Source organism: Arachis ipaensis, chromosome B07 (assembly GCF_000816755.2).
Source record: "Arachis ipaensis cultivar K30076 chromosome B07, Araip1.1, whole genome shotgun sequence".
Classification (NCBI taxonomy): Eukaryota; Viridiplantae; Streptophyta; class Magnoliopsida; order Fabales; family Fabaceae; genus Arachis; species Arachis ipaensis.
Window position 1 is genome coordinate 3,321,880 of NC_029791.2, and position 18,845 is coordinate 3,340,724.

General features: G+C 33.8%; 1 protein-coding gene across 1 annotated transcript; it reads left to right on the plus strand.

The window, feature by feature from the left end:
* Positions 2,816–3,697, plus strand: LOC107606513 (transcription factor GTE12-like). The gene has a single exon (XM_016308570.1). It carries the CDS (start codon positions 2,816–2,818, stop codon positions 3,695–3,697), a length of 882 nt encoding a protein of 293 aa, XP_016164056.1.

Below are 18,845 nucleotides of genomic sequence, written 5' to 3' on the forward strand. Positions count from 1 at the left end.
ACTCATGTGCAGTTATCAACTTCACGTGAACTTAACTTACTATGGTGAAAACGCATGGCTTGATCCAAGAGAGAGCCACAACTCAGCTAGAGTAAGAGTAGCAGAGGCTTTTAGAAGATCGGCAGAATGAAAGGCTTGCTAATGCATATGGAAGGCCTAGAACTGCGTTTCCGGATTTAAAGTAGAGAACAGACAACAATAGGAATGCTGGCACAATGTAGTCAATCATTTAGGTTGTTTCAATATCTCACATAAAAAGTATACACAATAAAAAAAAATATCATAAGCTAGTATAAATTGAAGAATATAAAAGATATACATCAATAATCACAACTCATGACAAATTTTTGCCTTAGATGAAACCATGGTGCTGTTTAATGCCTATATACAAACACAGACATCATCTATGGATCTACCCAAGCATTTCCTTACTTGAATTTTCTTTTCTCCCCAATTCTACTGGCTTAGAATATTTTGCTCCACACAAAACTTACAGAGAATACACAAACCAAAAGTGTGTCAAATAATATGATCACATTACCTTGTGAATTTCAGCAAGTAAAAGAAGAACTGAAGCATTCTCAACTTGCAGATTGTACTTGTAGCACATGCAGAAGAGGGCCTGGAAAAATAATATGCCAAATATAAAAAGTGAAACGCAACCCTTTAAATAGTGTGTTCTCTTTTAACACTGACTAACACTAGCAGCAACCAGTACCTTTTTCTCCTTCCTGGGATAAGAAGCTAAGGTCTAATTCAGCCAAATTAAAATTCTTTGCTTAGCTATTATTAGGAAATAGCTGGGGATGAGATGGCGCGAATTAACAATTCATTGTCCAATTTCAATATCAGTAGAGTTCAAATACCTGTAATCCAAGTAGCAATGAAGATTCTCCAAAGCAGCAATATAATCATCATGTTTTGATTTTTGATTGGTTACATTATTCTTTTCTAGGCTTGTGGTAGTAGACATACCAAGAGCATTTATCAAACAAAATTGGCAAATGCATAAGATTCAATATGTGATCACCTGTTAAACTTCTTGTTCCCATACACATCTCTATCGCCCTCTCGTGCTCCTTCTCGGGCTTACAGGGATTACAAAATGAATTGAATTAATCAATTAATTTAAATTACATTTCAAATTATAATAGTTTAGAAAAAGGAATTTTGTTAACATTGCAAACACTGTTGAATAGCTAGAGACAATAATTAAGCAACCAAATAAGATGTGAGCATTATATGTGAATCTAAAACAATTAAGCATAAATTTGCTATTAATAAAAAAATATTGAAATGAATTTTTTTTCCCTAAAACTAACAAATAGTAGAACCTCAATTTGAACTATGAATAAATATTCTGCGCCAAAACATTATCTCCTATGATAATATCCTTGAATGGAATGAGAGAAGGAACATGGTGAACTATTTGAAAATGGTCATCATACCAAGGAGTCAACAAAATCCTAAACTCTTGATTTTCAGGATCATGGTAGGCAATGCAACCATGTAATTGAGATGTAGAACTTGCAGAATACAGAATGAAATCAAGGCTGAATAGGGTGACTCACTTAACAACTGCATAAGAAGGATTAACAGTCTTAACTCAATTATGACAAAAATAAGCAGAAAGGCACCAATTTAATGAATAAGAGTGGCATGGAGAGAGGGAGTAACAAAGTCAGAACCATGATGATGGTGTTACTATGATAGCACTTAGCACCAGAATTTGATTTTGCAATTGTTTAGGTGAGAGTGGTTGAAATCATAGCAAACATAAACATTAGAGATGAGTTGTGCAGAAAATGGAAAAATATGTTTGTATTGTGAATCAGAATTATTAAACAATTAACTGAATAACTGATAACTAACTAGATAACTTGCTGATCAACTACTAACATTTTCTGCAGTTTCTTGGTTTTCTTGATTCTTATGCATATATACTCTATTATAATTAAATGGAGAAAAAGTGAGGAAAAAGAGTATACCCAGATAAATCTCCTCAAATGCGGCCAAGATGGAACTTGTAGTTAAATACTACTTTATTTAGATACATCGATTGGCAAACTTTCCAAGAAACTGAAAACAGCTATAGATGTATGCAATCGCTTGAAGAACAAATAACAGCAGAAGAGAGCTCGAGAAAACAAAACAGATGCAACAACTCTATACTAATTTGAATATACCTCTATTATTATTGTATATGAAAGAAAGGTGTACACAAAAGTGATTTTTTTAATTTTTTTTTTTTTACCAAAGATAGGAGACTAGAACCTGCAACTTCTTAATTGAGTATGGGGAGATTATGCCATTTGAACTATTACTCATTGTGATTCTTTTCATTTAAGTTAATCAAAAAGATCTTTTCGTATAACTTAAAAAGCTATAATTTATATCTTTTTTTTAAAAATCTTTTTCCTTAAAAGAAAGATAATTTTTACATCATAAATAAACAAAAAAATATTTTTATATTATTATACCTAAATATAATTAAAAAACAAAAAAAAATCTTTTTACATAATATATCCAAAAATAAAATTATTTTTATTCTTTTATAGAAAAAATAGGATTTCACTCAAACAAACCATATTATAAAAGAACTACCACAAGTCCAAAAGAATGTACATAATGTCTTCTATGTTATTTTGCCTTGTTTTGTACGTAAACCAGTAACGGTAAAGCAAACCCTTTTAGTCCTATATTATACCACATTGTAGTAGTGATTCTACCCCCACCAACTTGTTTCTTTCTTCTTTCCGTAATTAATCCTACCAAAGATCCAGTCTTGAAATCCTTATTCACTCGAAGCTTTTCAATGGCAGAGGCAGAGGTTGCCCCAAGAAAGAGACTCATAATTAAGCTTCGTTTGCCGCGTTCAAGAACAGTGTCATCCGAAGAGTGCAAACTAAAGCATGATGCTGATACTGCAAAGCCTGGACCAGAATTTATGGCTTCTGAGAAGAGGAAGAAAGATCAGCATTGCAGCACTACTGAATACTCGTGTATTGTAGTGGGAAAGAGCCATGCAGAAGGTTCTAGAACCTTGTCAACTGATGCACAGTGCAAACAGAAGAAGGACGATGATGGTGCTGATTCTCGCGGAGGCAGAAAGAGAAGAAAGTTGGCAACTTCTGAAGGTTCTAAGGTGCTTGACTCAATGAACACAAAGAAGGAAGAGGAAGAACATCACAATGCATGTTCAAGAATCCCAAGAACCGGTTCGAAGAAGGAAGAGGAGATGAAGGTTGTTCTGAATGAGAAGAGAATGGACCGTTATCAAAAGATGCAGTGTTGGGTGATCTTGAAGCGCTTCATGGTTGGAAGAGATGGCTGGGCTTTCAATAAAACTCTGGATCCCAAGAAGTTAGGGATTCTTGGTAACAAATGTGAGAGTGTGTTGTTGAAGCCAATAGGGTTTGAGGATATAGAGTCAAAGCTGAACAAATTCGTGTATTCAGGGCCTGATGAATTTGCAAAGGATATGAGGCTTTTGTTTTCTTATGGATTCATGTACCCTCAAAGGGATCAGATTCATAGAGTTGCAAGGAGATTCAGTGACAGCTTTGAAATTACTTGGAAGGCTTTGACAGAAAAGTGGTCAACTGAAGAGAGGAAAAGGAATAAGATCTTCAAGAGGGAAAGAAGCTCTGAAACTGTTACCAAAGGAAGAAGCAGAAAGTGGAAGAAGGCCACGTAGGCATCAACGTGTTGGATTCAACTCTTTTGCTAACTACTATATTATTCTTTCGACAATTTTCTTTACCAATGTTTCTCAAACAAACTCGAGCCAGCTACTTTCTTTTTTAATTCATCTTAGTGTGATGAAACTGTGAAATCCGTACGCTTGGTTTCTAGCTTCAGTCAAATTTTGGCTTACTCATATTTGTTACACTGATGTATATTTTAATTTCTTTTGTTAATAATATTCTAATTGTTCTTATTTTTATGTTAATTTCTATTCAATTATCACTTTTTAGGTTTATTTGCCTTTATGTCAATTACTCGTCCCATGACAAAGCATATTGTTCTCCTTAGTGTTCTCCTAATTTTCTGCAAGTTCTCGTAATTTCTATTCAGTCAAAAGCATATTGCACAATGTGGAGGATGGAAAGATATGGAGTTGGAGAATCTTGGACTCCTATTTTCCAGTATTCTGCAAGTTCCGTCCATACATCTCAATTACATGATTGCATTGCCTACCATGTTCCTGAAAATCAAGAGTTTAGGATTTTGTTGACTACTCCTTGGTATGATGACCATTTTCAAATAGTTCACCATGTTCCTTCTCTTATTCCATTGAAGGATATTATCATCGGAGATGATGTTTTGGTGCAAAATATTTAATTCACGATAATGTTCCTCCTCTATGTTTTTTATGTTTTGTTTCATTTATTGGAGTCAATTTTTGTTTGGTTTGCTTTTTTACTATTCAGTATGAACATAATTTTATTTTATAACATTTTAATCCATGAATATTTTTATGTATTGGATTACACACACTTTCCACCTTATTTCGTCATTCAATGTATATATTATATAAAATAAATTGAAAGTGTGTATCCGATGAATGAAACAAATTCGCAGACAATGGTGAATAGAGTCCAACATCTGGATGATTCTTAAGAGTTAAGACCTAATTAAAAATAGTGATGTATATTTCTCTTTGCTTGACAACTAATTAAATAATAATCCATCATTAATTAAATTAAGTTTGGACTTTTGCACAAACAAAGATGGACATATTCAGAGAGAAGCTCAGATATTGAGATTTCATTATGCTTAATGTGGATTGTTAGATTAGTTAATTAAGAATCTAGCACATTATTCTGCATGTAGTCACTCTGATTTTAGAACATTACATCATGGATGGCAAGATAATAAAATTTTGATTAGAAGCCATTTATCTTCCTATTCTGCATATGTGTTGCCTTCATCAGCTTGGAGTTTTTGTGATGGTACAATTGGGACTAAGGTTGTTTTAAAATGCCTCTGGACAAAAGACAAGTTAATTCTTGACTCCAACATAATGTAAGAGTTTATAAATGTGCATTATATAAAAGTTGATAAAGATTTTTCCCATACTTAAAACATTGATGCTTCTTTCTTTAACCACTTAAGTAGTTGTCTGCATAATTTGATCTTGCAATAGCAGCTGCATTTTGTAGCAGCTTCATTTTCTACATTGTTTTAAAACGATGTTAAATGAAAAATGAGGTTCAAAGATGGTGCTATGAACCATTTGGTGCTCCTTGTTTGAAAAATTGCTATCATCTTCAACATCTTGAAATAACTGATCCAGAGTAGCATCGCCCTGTACTCTTTTGCCCTGCACCCTCAGCAACTACTGTTCTTTAAGTCTTTTCTCAATGAACTCCAAGATAAAAGTGATTCTGGAATTCTCTGCTTGCAAGGGTTGCATACATGGCTATAAATCCATTCAAATACAGAATGAAATCAAGGCTGAATAGGGTGACTCACTTAACAACTGCATAAGAAGGATTAACAGTCTTAACTCAATTATGACAAAAATAAGCAGAAAGGCACCAATTTAATGAATAAGAGTGGCATGGAGAGAGGGAGTAACATAGTTTTTTCTGCTCTATAATTTCCTGCATTTCCAGTATAATTCTATAACTGGGGAAGGGGTGATTTCACACAAATTAATTCCTACCCCAGCTCTTCTAGTTCTATTGTTTACTTTCTATCTCTTTTGGCCTTTACAATCATTACATGTAATGGCAATATTATGAATCCATGTAGGCAAGTAGATTGATGGATTGACCAAAGGAAGCATGTTTTTAGAGCACCAACTCCAAACATTAGAAAGCCAATGAGTTGATGTTGAATTTGTTGAGTTCTGGCTCTATACTTTTGTTTATCTAGGGAGTTGTGTTTTGCTCTACATTAATGGTGGTCTCTTATAAGTAGTTAGAGTTATTCATTTTTTATGTAATGCAGATTTTGATGAAGATGATATTTCAGGCTTCATTGCTGATTATGGTGTGTGAGGAACTTCTCATGAATGCTTCTGGTAATGTCCTTGATGCTGTGTGATGTCAGGAGGCTCGTCAGCATATCTATATTTTGCTTCCAAAAGCAAAGCAAAAGAAAGAATTATCTATAAAGCATAGTTTTCCAATCTTTCAACATGTCTGAAACTGAAGTCCTTGACCTATGTTTTCACTTTTACCTTTTCAAGATAATTGAGACTTGAGTCACTGTGGATGTTATATAAATCTTTTACCTGGGACAAACAAACTTTTCCATTTTCTATATCTATAAAATGATCATATCTTATTAAATCCAGTTATATGGTATATGCATTATTTAATTTATATATTATGCAGAATTGTTTGCTGAAAGTTGGTAGATACTTCTGAGGGCATGAGGGGAACAGTAGGGTGCTGCTGCCTGCTGGAAATGGGCTTCTCCCACGCCCATAATCACAAAATGTTAATAAATTGTGATCTTATTTCAGACATCTGGGCAGAAGTTTCAGTTTCAAAGGTGGTGTTTGGCATTTAAGAAAATTGTCTTTCTTTCTTTTTTTGCTTAGGTTGAAGATATCATCTCAAAATTCAAGAGTTTGCATGATCTAGTTGAAGTTTTACATTCATCGTCATCATATGAAAAGCTGATTATGTATTGCTGTGATTTAGATATATGAGTATCATTTGTGATGGTTTCAGTGGCTAAGAGAAGGGGGGTTGAATCTTAGCTCCTTTTTTTTGCTTGCTAACACTTGCTGGATTTAGAGGAGACTTTTCTGTTTTTTGCTCATCCCTAGCCACGAGACATTTTCATTTTGTCTCGTCACTTGGCACGAGACATTTTTGGTTTTTGCTCCTGTGCAGTAGAGAACAGAAATGGAGTAACAGGTATTCAATTTACTTTAGTGAAATTTGAATTCCACTAAGAATGGATTCCGTTGGAAGCTTGTAACATGTTTAAAGGAATGAGTTTTAGTTAAAGAAATGCATTGTGCCCATTTCCTTTTGATTTCGGACCAAGCAGGTTTTGATCTTGTACCAAGACTTTTAGTTTGGGCTTGTATCACAATTGCTGGTCCAATTAACAACACATTGTTTCAGCCACTATGATCACAATAATTTAACATCAAGGCTGAAAGTTTATATGCATATTGGGCTTGCACAAGAATTTCATTTTCGGCTCAATAAAAACCTGCATCACAAAATTATTAATTAACATATGTTAAATGAAAATCAAATTAATAATTTTGTAATTAAATATTTAATAATTTTTAGTCATCACAAATATTAATTTAGAGTTTTCCAAACTCATCAATCTCCCCCTTGATGACAAACATTATTAAAATTGAAATGGAAAGAAATTTAAAGATTGAGTAAAGAATACTCCCTTTCAATTTGAATTTCTCCCCCTTTCTAATTGTCACATAGCTCCCCCTTAATGTATGTTGTTTTTACCAAGGGAAGCATTAACCTGTAACAATTTTAATCAAGCTTCAAATAACAATGTTATTTAGCATATTTATTACATGATGCTAAATGCTTGATTTATGAGCAGAGTTGGATGATAATCAAAACTCATTTGTTATCAATAATTTGATTTTCTGCTCAAACTCACAACATAATCAACCAAAAATATTTTTGAGAATAAATTGCTGTTTTAAAAATATTTTTCAATCAAATCAGAGCAACATACTTATGGTAAGAAAATATTTTTAATCACGGCATGATCACAGCAATTCTCAACATTTATTTTCATACTCAATGCTTAAAGGAATTGCCAAAAACAAAATATTCAACAAGCATATTTACCAAGATGAATCAGAAGTATGTTCCCAATCCAAAACTTATTCATCAAGATAAAAAAAATATTAACCACCAGGCAGCCACATTATTAAAACAAATGCATCACAAGCATTATATCAACAAAACATAATCTTCAAAAACACAATATTTATAACAAGGATAATCATAAATCCACACGAATTTCATTCCCTGGCCAGTCAGCACACATGCATTTGAGCAAATGACAATCAAGGCTCAACTCAAAATTAAACCACTAACACAGAGTACTCAAAACAGAGCCAGATCAAAGCATAAAAAAGAGCAAAACAGGTTTATAAAATAGTGCAACAAATCAATGAAACATAACAGTTTCAATTCAGCCCCCTTTTTTTCTTTTTTCTTTTTTTTTTTTTTTTTTTTTTTTTTTTTTTTTTTTATCAAGGAGCGACCCTGCAAAAATGAAAAAAAAAACAATGCAGTCCATACTAATTCAAAACAAGTGGAAATAGTTCCTAGAATCAAGGGATGAGGGAAGGATAAAGATTTGATTTGACAACTTCCCAAAAGTATAATGAGAAACGGGTCAGAGTGAGGTCAAAGAGATTTGGTGGGGCCCAAAATAATTAACTTCAGTTCAGTCTCCCCCTGTATCATGGCCCGTTCAACACATCCTGAATTTATCTCCTCCATTCCTACGAGATAAAACTGGGCAGAATTAATATTTCACAAGTTATCAATGGAATTTAAATCAAACATTCCTAAACTTTTTCTCAAGGTGCAGAATCTGTCTTCACAAAGGGGTTTTGTAAAAATATCAGCAATTTGGTCTTCAGATTTTACAAATTGAATATCAATAGTACCCTTTTGCACATGTTCTCTAATGAAATGATATTTTATCTCAATGTGCTTGGTTCTTGAGTGCAGAACTAGATTTTTTGAAATGTTTATAGCACTCATATTATCACAAAATAAGGGTATACTATTGATTTTTAATTTGTAATCTTCTAATTGTGTTTTTAACCAAATTAATTGTGAGCAACATGCAGATGCGGAAACATATTCAGCTTCAGCTGTGGATAGAGCCACTGTGGCTTGTTTCTTGCTTGACCACATGTTGAGTGAGCTTCCAAGGAAGCAACACATACCGGAGGTGCTCCTTCTATCCACTCTATCTCCCGCATAATCTGCATCACAAAACCCTACTGCACAAAAGTCATCAGATTTAGGATACCATAATCCATAATTACAAGTTCCCTTAATGTATCTAATGATGCGTTTAACAGCCATAAGGTGGGATTCTTTTGGATGAGATTGAAACCTTGAACATACACCCACACTTTGGACTATATCCGGTCTAGAGGAGGTAAGGTACATAAGTGAACCTATCATTCCTCTATACCTTGTTTCATCCACATCTTGGCCATCATCATCCTTTTCAAGTTTAGTATTGGGATGCATAGGAGTGCCCATTGATTTGGAGTTTTCTAGGCCAAACCTTTTGATAAGCTCTTTTGCATACTTTCCTTGGTAAATAAAAGTGCCACTAGGAGTTTGTTTAATTTGGAGGCCAAGAAAGAAAGTAAGCTCTCCCATTAAACTCATTTCAAACTCACTAGTCATGAGTTTTCCAAACTCTTCACACAAGGAAATGTTGGCCGATCCAAATACAATGTCATCAACATAAACTTGAACAAGGAGCATGTCATCATTAGATACTTTAATGAATAAAGTGGTGTCGGTGGTACCCCTTTGAAATTTATTTTCCAACAAGAAGGCACTAAGCCTTTCATACCAAGCTCTAGGAGCTTGTCTAAGACCATAAAGAGCCTTAGTTAATTTAAAAACATGATTTGGAAATTCTTTATGTTCAAAACCGGGGGGTTGAGCCACATACACTTCTCTATCAATAAAGCCATTAAGGAAGGCACACTTAACATCCATTTGAAACATTTTGAAACCTTTATGGGCGACATAGGCAAGAAGCAATCGAATTGCTTCCATTCTAGCTACCGGAGCAAAAGATTCATCAAAATCTATACCCTCTTCTTGATCGTAACCTTGGGCCACTAATCTAGCCTTGTTACGAACAACTTGTCCATCCTCACCAAGTTTATTTTTAAATACCCACTTAGTACCCGTTACCTTCTTACCATCCGGATGAGGTACTAATGTCCAAACCTTATTCTTGTCAAATTGAGCAAGCTCCTCTTGCATGGCCTTGACCCATGATGGATCTTCAAGAGCTTGTTTGACATTGTTGGGCTTCATTTGTGACAAGAGAGCGAGGTTACTAGGTTTGGTTTGCCTTTTGGTGGAGGATCTTGTTGTTATACCTTAAGAGGGATCACCAATGATGTAGTCATGAGGATAACCCCTCATAGACTTCCATTCTCTAGGCTTTTGGACAGGTGTAGAGCCTTGATGAACTTCTGGTGGTCTCACTGTTTCAGTTGCTCGTGCCTGCTCAGGAGACAAAATGGAAATGTCTCCTCCAATCTGACGAGACAAAACTGGACTGGCAGATTCTTCATTCTGAACAGATTTGGGATTTTATTTGCTTGTTCCAGCTTCTTCACTATCTGAATCATTATCTATCATAGTACTGGGAATTAAGTTAGAATCACAAAAAGTAACATGTATGGATTCCTCTATTGTCCTATGCTCTTTGAGATAAATTCTATAAGCCTTGCTTGTGGTGGAATATCCAACGAACATTCCTTCATAGGATTTTGGATCAAATTTTCCAAGGTTTTCTTTATTATTAAACATAAAATATTTGCATCCAAAAACATGAAAGTACTTAAGATTTGGAGGGGTTCCTTTCCATAGCTCATAAGGGGTTTTCTTTAACCCTTTTCTAATGATAGTTCTATTCAAAATATAACATGCTGTGTTCACAGCTTCAGCCCACAAGAATTTAGGAACCTCATTCTCACATAGCATAGCCCTAGTCATCTCTTGAAGGCTTCTATTCCTTCTTTCAACCACCCCATTTTGTTGGGGTGTTCTAGGACATGAAAAGTTATGAGAAATTTCTAAATCATCACAAAATTTTTCAAAATCTTGATTTTCAAATTCCTTTCCATGATCACTTCTCAAATGGGCAATTTTTAAATCCTTTTTCATTTTGAATTTTCTTGCAAAGAGTTGAAAAGGCATGAAAGGCATCATTCTTATAAGCAAGAAAAATTACCCAACCAAATCTAGAGTAATCATCTACCACTACAAGACCATAGTGTTTACCTCCTAAACTTTGAGTTCTAGTAGGACCAAAAAGATCAATATGCAACATTTCTAATGGCCTTTTGGTTGAGATTCCATCTTTTGATTTAAAAGAGGATTTTACTTGCTTGCCCAATTGACATGCATCACAAGTAAGATCCTTATCAAACTTGATGTTTGGAATTCCTCTAACCAAATTCCTTTTAACTAGCTTAGAAATTTGGTACATGCTAGCATGTCCCAACTTCCTATGCCAAAGCCATTTTTCAGATTCAAAAGAGGTAAAGCATGTTACATTTTGTTCCTTTAAATCCTCAAGAGTTAATCCATACACATTGTTGCATCTCTTGGCTTCAAATAAAACATCCCCAGTTTTCTCACAAACAACCAAACAAACAAACTTCTTAAAAATAACATCAAAACCTAAATCACACAATTGACTAACACTAAGTAAGTTATGTTTCAAACCATTTACAAGAAGCACATCATTTATACAAGATGAAAAATTTTTACCAACTTTTCCAACATCCACTATTTTTCCTTTTGCATCATCTCCAAAAGTGACAAGCCCTCCATCATATTCATCAAGCTTAATGAAGAAGGCTGTCTTTCCGGTCATATGCCTAGAGCATCCGCTGTCCATATACCACATGTTCTCCTTCCTTTTGGATGCAAGGCACACCTACAACACAATGCTTAAGAAACCTTAGGTATCCAAATCTTTTTGGATCCTTTTACGTTAAACCATCTTCTATGTCCTAAGCCATTGTAATAAAAAACAAATTTACAAACCTTATCACCAATTATTCTTTCACCAAAGAAACATTGAATAGGAAAATGTCCACTTCGGTTGCATAGCCTACAAAATCTTGGTGTTGCTGTTTTGTTAAAGTGAGTTGGGTCTTGATACTTTGTATCATTTGAAGATGAAGCAATGTTTTCAAAATGAGGTTTTTCAGATTTATAAAACCCCAACCCAGCTTTATCATAAAGAGGTTTTTGACTAGCCAAGATTTGATTTAAATTTTCAGAACTTTGTGTAAACTTGGCTAAGTCTTCTTTAAGTCTTTTAACCTCTTTAAGCAACTCTTCATTTTGCTTAAAATAATCCACATATGCAAGAACCAAATGGTCACTTTTACAGCTTTTAACTTGGGCTCTTAACTGCTTATTCTCTTCAACAAGATCACAAGCAGTTTCGGTCTCTCTCACTTTTTCTTTTAGAAAACTGTTTTCTGCTTGAAGAATGGTGATTTTTTGTTCAAGTTCTTGATTTTCCAATGAAAAACATCTTATTTTCTCAGAAAGGTGGTCTATCATAAGATGAAGATCTTCAGTGTTAGGATTTTGAAAGACTACCTGATTTACATGATCTACCATGAGGCATTGTTGTGACTTGGTTTCTGATTCTTCATCATCATCTTCTAAGTCATTTTCCAAATCTTCCCATGAAGCCATCAGTCCCTTCTTCTTTCCCTTTTTCGGCTTTTCTTCCTTCTTTAACTTAGGATAATCAGATTTGAAATGTCCCATTTCCTTGCAATTGTAACAGATTACTTTGCTAAGGTCTTTCTTCATCCTCCTTATGCTGCTGCCTTTGCCTTTGAGCTTTGTCATCTTCCTGAATTTTTTTGCAAACAACACAAACTCATTTTCAGAAGAATTATCACTAGATTCATCATCCAGGGGGTTAGTCACAGAAGAAAAAGCAACTCCTTTCTTTTTTGAATCCTTTTTCAAATAGGTGTTTTCAAAAGCAAGAAGATTTCCTCTCAAATCATCAAGTGTTATGGAATCTAAGCTACTACTCTCAGAAATGATTAAAGCTTTTGTTTCCCACTCTTTTGTGAGACATCTCAACACTCTTCTCACTAGCACAGATTCTGAATGGGTAATTCCAAGAGCATCTAAGCCAACAATGATAGCATTGAACCGTTCAAACAGTTCATCAATGGACTCTCCTTCCTTCATTGCAAACATTTCATATTCCCTATTTAACATGTCTGTCCGAGTCTTCTTTACAATGGTGGTTCCTTCATGAGTGATTTGCAACTTGTCCCAGATTTCCTTTGCCGTTGTGCATCGTGATACTCGTCAGTACTCCTCAAAGCTGATAGCACAGTTGAGCAGATTTATTGCCTTGGCATTTAACTCCACTTTCTTCCTATCTTCCTCTGTCCAGCTTGCTTCTGGTTTAAGAGAGCTCACATCTTGAGCATTTGTGGTAGTTGGAAACTTAGGACCTTCCAATATGATCTTCCAAAGTCTGTAATCCACTGCTTATACAAATATCTTCATCCTCTCCTTCCAATAGGTATAATTTTTCCCATTGAAGAGAGGTGGTCTATTGCTTGATTGACCTTCAGTCAGATTATACGTCACCACATTAGAGCCACTGTTTTCTGCCATGAGGATCTTTACTCCAAGCTGCAAAGCTTGATCTCTTTGAGACCAAGCTCTGATACCAATTGATGGTTTCAATGGCTAAGAGAAGGGGGGGTTGAATCTTAGCCCCTTTTTTTTGCTTGCTAACACTTGCTGGATTTAGAGGAGACTTTTCTATTTTTTGCTCATCCCTAGCCACGAGACATTTTCATTTTGTCTTGTCACTTGGCACGAGACATTTTTGGTTTTTGCTCCTGTGCAGTAGAGAACAGAAATGGAGTAGGAGAGAAAGAAAAATTACACCCAGATATATCCTGGTTCAGCTGCTAAGTGCAGTGCAGCCTACATCCAGTCTCCATCACAAACATGATGGAATTTCACTATAATCAATATGATTACAACTTGTAAAGTGCTAACCCAACTTACAAGGGGATTCCCACAGAATCATGAAACACAACATAGATGAACAAAGGACCTCTAAGACATCTATGGCTTTTTCTTTTAATTTTGCACTCTCTGCCTTTTTTCGCTCTATGGCTTTTTCATACAAACCTCACTGTTTTCCTTTTACTCTGAGACTCAAGACATGACAAAATTAAACAGAAAAATACTAAACAGAATACATTGAAGGAGAAGAAAATCTGTAAGCTTAGGTAGCTCTGAGAATCCTGTGCCTTGCACTCTCACTGCTTACTTCTAACTCCTTGCTCCAACCAGTGGCTGTTCCCCCTTTTTATAGAAGAGAGAAGCCTCCACACTTGAAGCCAAAAACCCAAGCCAACTCCTTCTTCCTTCAATGAACAGATCCGGTTCGGCCACATAGAGAGAGAAGAGATAACCATGCAATAACCAACATGCAATTACCTCTAGTCCTTCCTTGGTCATCACTCTTCATCAATCCGAGCTCTCCATCCTTGGCTTGCTCTCCAAGATGGATTTCTGGCCCTTGATGCTTCATGATGATGATGACTTCATCTGCTTCAATCTCTGCCTCTACCATCACTTCGCCACTCTAGCTACTTCCTGTGGTGGTTGAGCAGAATCAAAGACAAGCCATCTCCTCCAAGAATCTCCTCCTTGCTGGCCGAATCTCCTTCTTCCTTTTTTGGTATGAAGAAGCCAAGATCTCATCACAAAATCTTACCATAAGTGATGCAAATCTTAGCCACAGCATACTTTTCTTTTTCTTTTTCGTGCCATCATTTTCATGGTCTTGTTGCGTGCTTCTTTTTCTCTTCGGTGGCTATGCTTAGCTTCCATGGTTTCTCTGTGTTATGACCGAAGGTTAGAAGCAAAAGAGAGAAGAAAGGAAAGTATGAACATTGACTAAAGGGTTTAAACAAAATAAATTAAATGTCCACTTCCTTTTTGTTTCTTGGTAGCGTGCCTTTCATTAAAGGCCATCAATCAAATCAATGAAAATTTTCTCTCTCATATTTCCCATGCAGGTATTCAATTTACTTTAGTGAAATTTGAATTCCACTAAGAATGGATTCCGTTGGAAGCTTGTAACATGTTTAAAGGAATGAGTTTTAGTTAAAGAAATGCATTGTGCCCATTTCCTTTTGATTTCGGACCAAGCAGGTTTTGATCTTGTACCAAGACTTTTAGTTTGGGCTTGTATCACAATTGCTGGCCCAATTAACAACACATTATTTCAGCCACTATGATCACAATAATTTAACATCAAGGCTGAAAGTTTATATGCATATTGGGCTTGCACAAGAATTTCATTTTCGGCCCAATAAAAACCTGCATCACAAAATTATTAATTAACATATGTTAAATGAAAAACAAATTAATAATTTTGTAATTAAATATTTAATAATTTTTAGTCATCACAAATATTAATTTAGAGTTTTCCAAACTCATCAATTTGGTTACAAGAGCCTTCTCCATCAGATTGAAAAAGGATGGTAGAGTGAAAATGAAAACAAGACCTTTAGAAGCATCATCATTTGCCTGACCAAAATATGAATAACAAACTTTGGACAAGATGATGAAATAGTGATCTGTTTATTCATATATTTAAAAACAATGAGTTTTTCATATAATTTATTCTTCGGTCTTGTCATAACTCCACTAGTTCCACAACCGGTTCTTCCTTTGTTCTGTCTATTGACATTTGAGGGCTTGTCTTTTCAAAAGGATATAAATTCATAAGGAAATATTAGAAAGAAAAAATTTAAAGTGATATTGACCGAGATCTCTCTAGTGATGCTTTACCACCAAGAAAAAAAAATCATTTATGTTTAAATCTCTCTTGACCACCTCATTCAAAGTCTTTTTAGGTCTTTCTCTACCCCTAATTTTTTGTTGAATGTCAGTAAGGCTTAATTGCAATTTCAAAATTGGATTTATGCTGATAATATTCCACAATCCCACTGGCAACCAAAAGTTAACTCATTCTTCTTTTTGCTTGATTTGGACCGGTTCCTTTCCATTTTGAAGAAGAGAGTGCTAAGGGTCAGCAACTTTTGTATTTTGTAACCATCAATTAGTTATCAATAATCTTTTTAATGGTGTGAAATTACATCCAATGGTAGGAAATCACTCACTTTTCTTTTGATGGTTAAGTGCTAGCCACAAAACACAAAAGTTGCTGACCCCTAGACTTTTTCATTGAAGAATTTGAAGTGTAATTATTAGTGCTCTGCTTTGAAATCAAAGTACCAACTGCTAAATTCTACCATCCCTAGTACAATATACCGTTTTAAAGATGTTTGTTTGATTGTAGAACTTGTGCCAGGTATGACAAGAATTAGGCAAATGCAGTGCATTTAAAAATCCTTAGCAAATAGTGTGTTAATGAACCATAGAATTTGGGCCAGACCCCTTAGTTCAATATCTGGAAGGGTGAGAGCTCCACTCTCCTCTTCAGCTTGGCCCCAAAATAGAAATATCTCAAAACATTTTCTATCATGGACCCAAATTGTATTCTCCATTGGTGTTGAATCAAGTCCAGTGACCTAAGATGTGACGACCCAAAATGAGCTATGACTGGCGCTGAGAGAATTTATCCCCTAATAAGCCTAACAGATTTAAATATAAGATAAACAAGAAGGTTACAAATGTTTTGAATAAATTTACACTTTTTAAAATAAATAATTTCATGTTTTAAATAAAAATAAAATAAATAAATATAAATGAATACTGGCGCTCAGGGAAATAGTTCCCCAACAAGCCTAACCGATTCGAATATAAGACAAATAAGAAAGTTACAAATATTTTTGATAAATTTACAGTTTCAAAAATGAATAATTACATATTTTTAACAAAAATAAAATATAGATGGATCCTGTCTGTGACATATGGAGCAGATGACGTTTAAGAATTCAACAAAGAATAGATACCTATTGTAGATCATTACTCTCGAATAGAAAGGTTCACATAATTAAGTATTTATTCCTGAAAAATAATTTTAGAAAAACGGAGTGAGTTTTGCAACCCAGTGACTAGACAGTACATCTATAAGTCACATGAGACCATATAAACATTATTATAACAATAACTAGAATGAGGCCCGCGCAATGCGCGGACAGGTGAATCATTAAGGGAGTGTAGGTGAAAATAAAAAATAAATATAAAATGTGTGTTAATGTATATTTTGTTGCTGTGTTTTATTTTTATTTTTACTCATATTAGAATTTCCTTCTCCTTTATTGAGGTCAAGAACTTGCTATAATTAACTATGAAAATAATAGAAAGTTATAAAATCACATGTGAAAAAAAAAAGTAGAGTGATAAAATGATAAAAAAAATATTTAGAAGGAATATATGCAGTAGGTTGTTCAGATGCAATATTGTCTGAAAATGAAAATGGTGGTGGAGGATCAATCATTACGTGAAAATGGTGAGGTTTGGAACATTGCGTGAGAATGATGGTGGAAGGCCAATGCTTCTATTCGGGAAGATAAAAGTTTTTTCTAAAATGGTGCCAAACACCGTATATTCTGACTTTTCATAATCCAAAAGTCAAAAAAAATAGTTTCTGCTACTTCCAAACGGACTCTAAATATGTAAACTGAAAAGTCGGATGTTTTATCTTTATACCACAGTATAGGCTTAGGCGCATTCTGTATTGCTTGGGGGAGAGGCCCATTGATTTCCATCTGTTTTGGCCGTTAAACTAGAATGAGACCGGCGGTAAATTAATGATAGTATATAATAAATATTAAAAATGGTTATATTTTGTAGAATTAAACTAAATATGTGTAAACTAAAATTAAATTTGAAAGATGTTTTGTTTAAAATAATTTGTAGTATAAAAGATTTAGATGTTGGAATTGTACAAAGTGACATTTTTATTTGGTAGGTTGATTTTTGCATTTGTTTTAGTTGATGGATTTAGTCTTCTTATGTGGCGCTCGTCTTCCTTTTTCTTTATTGTTTATTGTTAGAATTGTTACTTTCTTCTTTTTCGAAGATGTGTCTTGAATTTATATGGTTTTCTTTTTTCTTAATCTATTGATGTAGTTTTTCAATGACATCTACAATAAAAAGAACAAAAATGTATAGTTTTTTTTGAATAAGTTATTTTTTTTTTACCAAAGATAGGAGACTCGAACCCGCAACCTCTTAATTGAGTATGGGGAGACTATGCCATTTGAGCTATTACTCATTGGCGAATAAGTTATTTTTAATAAGAATAATTGAAATAGTATAAAATAAAATTACCTGTTAGTATTTTTCTTTGACCCACTCTGTTAGATAATGTCTCAAGTGATGCAAATTCAAAATAGTCTTAGAAAATGTTCAAAATTTGATATTTAATTTCTTTCACAATAATTGTGAGTAAAAACTAAAAAGTTTGCTTTCATTATACCTTTAATTGGCCTATACAAATCATTTGTATCTTCTATTTTTAAATTTTTTATAGTATAGACTTTTCCTTCCCTGCAGTTGTTAGTAAATCTTAGTTCATAATTAGTTAAAAAAGAATAATGAATAGCATATTAAAAGAAGTATAATTTTAATGATATTAAAATACAATTATATATAAAGTATTATAAAATAATATAAAAAGTATAAAAAGCAAAAATAATTAAAGTATTTTTTCGTAAATTCAATTTAAAAATATAATAAATATGTTTGTTTTGTACCTTTTCATCTAATATAATCATTTCTAAGCAAAGAAACTCTTCTTCATTTGTGGGTGTTAATGTTTTTCATAGATAAACCATGCGAACTTTGATAAACTAATTGTCTTTTTGTTTGGTGATATTGTCCAAAGAATAATGCTCCATTGAGTAAGTTTGAGATGTTGTGTAGTTTGGAAATAAATTTTTTGTGCTAAATTTGATGTCATTTAAAGGAATAGTGATGAAAGACTTATATAAGTAGTTCAAGAATTTGAATATTTGTAACGTAAAATTTATTATGATTAATAATATTATTATTACATTTGTAATATGAATGTTTATTATATTTAATGAGTTATTTATAGAAATTAATAAATTAATTATT